Source organism: Salvia miltiorrhiza, chromosome 4, assembly GCF_028751815.1.
Source record: "Salvia miltiorrhiza cultivar Shanhuang (shh) chromosome 4, IMPLAD_Smil_shh, whole genome shotgun sequence".
NCBI lineage: Eukaryota > Viridiplantae > Streptophyta > Magnoliopsida > Lamiales > Lamiaceae > Salvia > Salvia miltiorrhiza.
In genome coordinates, this window is record NC_080390.1 from 8,839,841 (window position 1) to 8,847,304 (window position 7,464).

At 38.3% G+C, this 7,464-nt stretch overlaps 1 protein-coding gene and 1 pseudogene across 1 annotated transcript; both read right to left on the minus strand.

Annotated features, from left to right (window-relative positions):
* Positions 1-550: 550 nt before the first annotated feature.
* LOC131022953 (non-specific lipid transfer protein GPI-anchored 5-like) lies at positions 551-1,713 on the minus strand. The gene is made up of 4 exons (XM_057952493.1): positions 1,702-1,713; positions 914-1,214; positions 723-827; positions 551-642 (listed from the first exon to the last, which is right to left on the minus strand). Exons 1-4 carry the CDS (start codon positions 1,711-1,713, stop codon positions 551-553), a joined length of 510 nt encoding a protein of 169 aa, XP_057808476.1.
* Positions 1,714-2,308: 595 nt separating this feature from the next.
* On the minus strand, positions 2,309-6,234 carry LOC131022592 (protein NRT1/ PTR FAMILY 5.5-like; annotated as a pseudogene).
* Positions 6,235-7,464: the final 1,230 nt, after the last annotated feature.

Consider the following 7,464-nt stretch of genomic DNA (forward strand, 5'->3'; position numbering starts at 1 on the left):
AGAGTGCCGAGAGAGAGAGCCATCTTTGGGAAGGGGGTTAAGCTATACTTTCATTTTCTTAAGCATGTGGGACCTTACAATTTACAACACTAACTCAACACTCCTTAATCTCCGTGCCCAAAAGAAAGGGGACAAGATTACCGGGACGGAGGGAGTAACATTTTATAGTTTCTTTTGAGATGTTAAAGTCTCATTCGAAATGTTATAATGTCATTTCAAATATTGTAGTGTCATTTCAAATGTTAAAGTGTCATTTGAAATCTTGTAGTGTCATTCGAAATGTCAATATATCATTCTAAATATTAAAGTGTCATTTCAAATGTTATAGTGTCTTTTGAAATGTTAAAGTGTTTTTTAAAATCTTGTAGTGTCATTTTGATGTTGGAGTAGTGTCTTTGAAATGTTAAAGAGTCATTTGAAATCTTGTAGTGCCTTTTGAAATCTTGTAGTGTCATTCGAAATGTCTAAGTGTCATTTTAAATCTTAAAGTGTCATTTCAAATGTCATTTAAAATGTTATAGTGCCAATTTCAAAATCACATAGTGTCAATTCAATGTATTAATAGTGTCATTTTTGGTCCCACATTGCTTCCTGAATTGGTGGTCGATCCATCAGTCCTAGGAACTGTCTTAGACCCTGCACCTGCAGCTACACATATTAATTCATCTCTCTCCTCTCATGGAATAGTAATAGCTAAAACATTGGCTTAATTAATTAAATACCTGAGGGAATATCAGTGACTGCCGGTGTTGTTGGAGTCGGAGAATCAGGCGCCTCGTCAGAAGGAGCATCAACAGGCGCAGGCGCAGGCGCAACAGCATTCGCATCTGTTAATTAATATTGGGTTTTATTCATAGAAAGCAAATAGTTTGAGCGTAAAGATGAAGATGAAGATGAGGAATATTAATCTGACCATCATAGCGGCTGAGTGGAGGCGTCTGCACCTTGCAGACTCCGGGCAGAGCGAGCGCGATGGTCTGATTGACCGTGATGCCCAACCTGGAGCCCCCGCCTTTGAGCAGCATGCACAGGCACTGCGGTTGCGCCCCCACCACGCTCGACAAGCTCATGCAACACGACGCCGACGGGTTCGACGAGTTTCCACTCACGTAGTTCAGGCACGGGCTCAAGCTCATCAGCGCCACCGTGCACCCCGACTGCGCCGCACCTCCCTTCACAAGCGTCGCCACCACCACCAGAACCAAGTGTCGCAGCTACAAATGCTTCTGGCGGTGGCATTTATGAAGTAGATAGTGTAATTCATAAGTAGTGTTATTCATTTATCCAAACAATGTCATTTATGAAGTAGATGGTGTCTTTTACTAAGAAATATTGTGTCATTTTTACTAAGATAGTGTTTTCTGAATGTGAGGAGAAACACGTAAGGAGTAAGATGAAGGAGAGAAAGGGCCTGCGACAAGGCGCACCTCGCCGGACGAAGCCACGGCGACTGACGCCCTTGAAGAGAGAAGAGGCGGCGAAATTTCAGCGGGACGCAGGAGTGGAAGAGAGAGAAAATAAGAGAGAGAGATCTTTTCAGGCGGTGAGAACTGAGAAGTCCTGGCCAAAAAAAGCGGATTTTTTTTTTTTTAATTTACAAAATGGGTCAAAAGACCCATTGCAGAGCGGGTCGGGCGCGCGCATATGGTGAGCGCAAATTTATAACGGCGCTCATTTAAGTTTTTGTGTACAAAATGCAACCTTTTTCCCCATGTGTTTCAGCAATCCCATTTAAAATGATCGCCCTGCATTCCAAATCACAAAAATATGAACAATCCATTTCGAAGTGTTTCATAAGAATATAAATATTTTTGTATATTATGTCTTTATTTTTTATACTTATTTACAAAAAATCATCATGATACACCATTACATTTTCTCAATTAATTCACTACTCTCGTAACACTTTATAAAGTGAGACTCATTCTCCACTCACAATAATTCGTAACTAATATTTCTTAAGACCCGTGTCACTCTCAATTATTAACGTTTTTGTGGAAATGAGGGAACATTGATTTTGGTGTGCATGTGTTGCTTTATCAGTAGTGTGATTAATATTCAAGATTTGAAGTCTTGAGTTTGAGTTTATCGTGGCACAATCTTTAAATTTTTTTATTTAATTATTAATTTATAAGAAGAAAATGATTTGGGGCTTGATTATCTTTTATAATTTTTGTTAGGATTTGATTATTAAGAATCTTCAAACTCAATTAAAAAACAAAAAACACTCGAGAAACAAAATAATTTTTGTTAGGATTTAATTACTAAGAATCTTCAAACTTAATTAAAAAACGAAAAACAGTCGAGAAACAGAAGAACACCGATGCACAAAAATTATTGATCTTATTCGTTTACAAAAATTGATGAATTGATCTTGATGGAATTACAACACCACACATTTCCAAATAGAAAAGAACTTGTAGCTCTCGATCAAGTCGAGAACACTAACTACTACTTTCTCTATTTTAACTATTCTTCTTCATAATCTAGATCGAATACAAGAATTTCTCTCATCGATTGCACCGTATCCACTTGTATTTATAATGGCCAAACTACGAAAATCATTAGGCATGCGAGAACAGAATCAAGATTGAGACGGCGGCATGAATTTCTTACCAAACTCTCAACAAAAGCAAGGACACGATCTATTCTGATCTCCTTCATTATATCCATCCGTGTAACCACCGCCAGCATCAGGCCCTTCCCCGCCTTCTCCGACCGGTTTCTTGTACCTATAAAACGACGCCACGAACACGAACACGACAAGATTCACGGCGCTCAAACCGGCCAGCACCCAGTAGTAGCGGTCCAGACGACTCCGGTTCAAGGTGTGCTGAAACCAGTTGGTCTTGCCTCCTCTCTCACTAATCTTCCCCACAGCATAAACAGACAGCGCACAGCACGTGTCCCAAACCGTTGACGCCACGAGTGAGATTCACGAGGTAGTTCTGCATTGATTCAGGCGACTGATCTCTGTAGTATGCAGCCACGCTGTTATCCAAAAACGCCTCGAGCCCTCCTAATAAAACGAACTGGAAAAGCAGCCAGTATACACTCATCTTGATCTGCGCATCGGGCTGCTCCACCAAGCCGTGGCTAATCACAACACTAAGCCTCTTTCCCTCAACCAGCGCTGCACTTATGCAGCACAGAACCGAACAGATCATCCCCGCTCCTATTCCGAACGAGGGCGCGCTGCCGCGCCTATTGTCCTTGTTTAGGGAGGATTCCACCTGGCCGCCTATCCAATCTTTTGTGGACCTTCTCGCAAGTAGAAGCACTTGAATGGGCAGCCTGAGTTTCCCTATGTTGCGATTGAGTTTGGCTGCTTGTTCGACGAAGTAGGTGTCTCCGAAGGCGGTTACGATCCCACAAACTACGAAGGTCGTCCACATCGGCAGCATCCGCACTGCGATCTTGGCGTCTTCCACTTGTGCTACGGAGCAGAGAGTCCAGCTCTTGCCCTTCGGAATATCTTCACCGGGCAGTATTATGGCGGCCTTATGCAGTCCCCTGAAGATTGGATCAGAAGACAATGATACCCTTTTAAGTGAGAATCATAAATAAGAGATTATCATATTGAAATAACCCCTGATTAGAAAGACTCTCAAAATTAAGATTGGTTACCTCAAATAAAGTTTACATTCACAAGTAAAATTAATATAGATGTTTAGTATATGCACAAGATGAGCTCAACTACATTGAATTACAATATAATGTTATACCCAGGGCTATACCATGAAAACTATATTTCTAGTTTTCTACTTAGGAAAACTAATTTGCATGTCATAAGTAGAACTATATATATCTAAAGTATAGTCCTATTTTGAGATAGTAATTTTGAACAGTAAAACACAATATTTGTTCATTCATCTAAAAAACACAAATTTTAGTCATTTTTTATGTTTTAAGACCGTTTTACCCTTAATTAGGGCGAACCGGATTCGGGTTGCGTATGGGTTATGTACACTTGGCACTATTAGTGCCAAAAGTACCAACATAAATTAAAAAAAAAAAACCCCAAGTAATTAAATTGGTACTTTTGGCACAAATGGTAATATTAATGACTTTGTGCCAAAAATATCATTCGATGATTAAACCCTAAATGAGGAATCTAAACCCTAAATGCAGAATCTAAACTTTAAATGGAGAATCTTAACCCTACAGGGAAGTGTTCAAAATGACCATATAACTGCACTCATTTATATAAAACAAGACAGTGTATCAGTACAAATATATGACAATATTGACACTAATATGGTCACTAGTACCATTCGTGCATGTGCCAATAATGCCAAGTGTATCAATTTATTTGATTTTTTTTTTTAATTTTTTTTTTCTGTTGATACTTTTGGCAATAACAATGCCAAGTGTACCTAACCCGCGCGCAAATCCGAATCTGGTCCGCCCTAATTAAGGTCAAAATAGTTTTAAAACGTGAAAAATGATCAGATTTTGTGTTTTTCAAATCAGTGGCCAAAATTTGTGTTTTATTTTTCAAAATGGCTACGCAGATGTTTGTTTCTAAAAACTATATATGCATATACATATTTGTAGTAAGAAAATATATAAATGTAGTTTGACTTCTTCAAACTTAAAATATATAGCGATTCCACTTAAAACTATATTTTTAGTGAGAACTATTATAACTTTAATGCATTCGCTGTAAAAAATAATGTACTAAAAAAAATCACTTCACCTAGAATTCGAATCCAGGTGATGTATTCATCGTAGATCTTGATGATCAAATGACTAAAAATCGATACATGTTCGTTTTTTATTTAGTGGTTCTTAATTACTTCAACCTCTCTATATATAAATTAATCAAACTTGGGAGTTAAGTTAGAAATAAATAAATATGTAGATAAGGATTTATGCATGGATACATATAAATCATACAAATATATAATTATTGTTATGTTCACTACAAAAAAAATTCCACTAATGACATGAAGCTTGGTAGCTATATATTATGTGTGTCATAAAAATTAATGACTTTTGATGATGTAGCTAATAACTAATAGTTACACTTTCAAACGTCACTAATTTTTTTGACATGAATCTTAGCTACCAAGCCTCATGGCACTAGTAGAAACTTTTTTGTAGTGGTTCTATTAAATATTTATTTAAATTTAAGTTTAACACTATAATTAAATATTTAGGTGTTACATCTCTGACCACCATAAGGATGATTCTCACTATAATTACTTAAACTGATTTACCTGAGACACCTAGTAGCGTTGAAGCTCTGGTTATCCGAGTAGCCATGGTAGCTGCCGTTGTTGTCGGGGTAGGATCGGAAGCTCTTGAGTGATGCGGCGAAGAGCACCCTGAACACGTTGAACAGCGGGCTTTCGTAGGGCGTATCAACGTCTTCATAGTTGGAGTAGCCGGTTAAGAAGAGGAAGGATCCGATGGCAGTGCAGATGGCCGGGATCCCGAACTTGAGGGTTCGGGGTCTTATGTATGGAAGAGCAATAGCTCCGGCTATGGGTACGACCACCACGCTGATTAGGCCTGATATCAGACGCAGGGCGCCCCGTGGAGTCTTGGTCGCATCCCTGGTCGCATGGGCGAGGAAAGGCCATAGAGAGACGAGGTTACCGGCAACTCCAACAGCTATCAAGGCCAAGCCGGCGATGAGGAGGCCTCTCTGAGCGTGGCCCACGCATTCTGGTGAGTATCTTTTACACGTGCCGCTTGCGTTTGAGAGTGGAGGAGTCGATACAGTCACCATCGTGATCCCCTGCAGTAACAAAATGTGGGTGTGTGAGACAGAGAGAGATGGTTAATTAATTAATTAATCAAATTGAGTGTATGACCGCAGTATAGGCTAAGCTGGTGGCGACGAGGAGCTTGCGATTGCCGAGATATCTGTCGACCAAGTAGAGGAAGAAAAGAGGTAATATACGATAAACTCCGTTCCAGATGTTCAAGATGAGGGCGGCATGAACCAAGCTTATTCCCCAGACCTCGGTGAGATAGTTTTGCATCACGAAGAGGGCGTAGGCCACCAGTATGTCTGCCCATAGCAGAGCTGCAATTATTGGAAGATGCAAATGCTAATTAAGACTTCATTTTTCACTTTACAAGATGAGCTCAAGAAAAGCATTACCACTAATTCTGACGAAGCTCTTCTTCTCGTTATCCATTGATTCAACTCACTCACTTCTCTCAATTACTGAAAAAGGAACTAAAAGAAACGGAGGGCGAGCAAGCTTTTCTCCCTTTTTCTTATAGTATTTTTTTTATTTACAGAGAGCAAGTTTTCTTAAATAGCATATCCAACACGAACCTCGCCCACATTCATAGTTATGTCACATTGTTCACATGTAACTACCATATACTCCACTAAAATAGTAATACAGCTCACTGTCCTTGATTAATTTCTCCGTTATTACCTACCAAGTGTGCATGCATTAACTACTACTGCTTGCTTCTGCATACAACTTGTGTTGATGGAACGTGGAGAAATTAAAAGTGTTCTCTAATAATAATAATGATAATAATAATTAGGGTTATTATTATTATTTGGAGCACAAGTAACATTTTCTTGTATACTCTTAATTATAGTTGATCGAATTAGAGTTTGGTCGCAGAAGGGTTTTTAGAAACAAAACAAGTACACAATTTGTTGGTGTTGTTGCTTTAATTTACCACTGACCATACCCACGACAAAAAAAAAAAAATCACACTCAAACATCACCTTACCTCATGCTGCATACCAAACGAGTCTTAAGTTCAGTTAAAGCTTCGAGGATGCGCTTGGTTTGAGTGATAAATTATGATCGCTAATAATTTAATTTAATCAAGTGTTTGGTTTTCATGATTCAACTTAGGGCTGTAAACAAACTAAGCCGCTCGCGAACTATTTGGAGCTCGGTTCGAAAAAAGTTCGTTCAAGTTCGTTTAGGGAAGCTCGATGAATAAACAAACCAAACTTGAGCTTAGTAGTATTCGGCTCGTTAGCTCGTGAACATGCTCGTCAAGTGATTCAGCTTGAAGAATATAAATTATTAGTAGATACAACTTATATTTATCCATTAAAATTAATAATAATTGTATTAAATCTCTAATTAATTTTGTTAGTTATAAGAAAATAATTATTATATTTATTATTTTGAATAAAATAATTTATTTTTAAAATAAAATAATCAATATTTTGAATATAAATATAAATTTAGAGAGTTCGTATAGGCTCGTGAACTGCTCATGAGCCTCAAAGTATTCGGTAAGTAAAGTTCGGGATTCGATTCGATACTAAACAAACCAAACTTGAGCACACCACTATTCGGTTCGGCTCGGTTCGATTACACCCCTAATTCAACTCATAATGATTAACTCAACACACACTCTAATCATTCAATTGAATGATTATTTAGTCACTTAAAAATTGGGTGAATTATTTAATCACCCCCAAATCCCACCAATTTTATTTGATCACATCCATCAAACCAAACATCT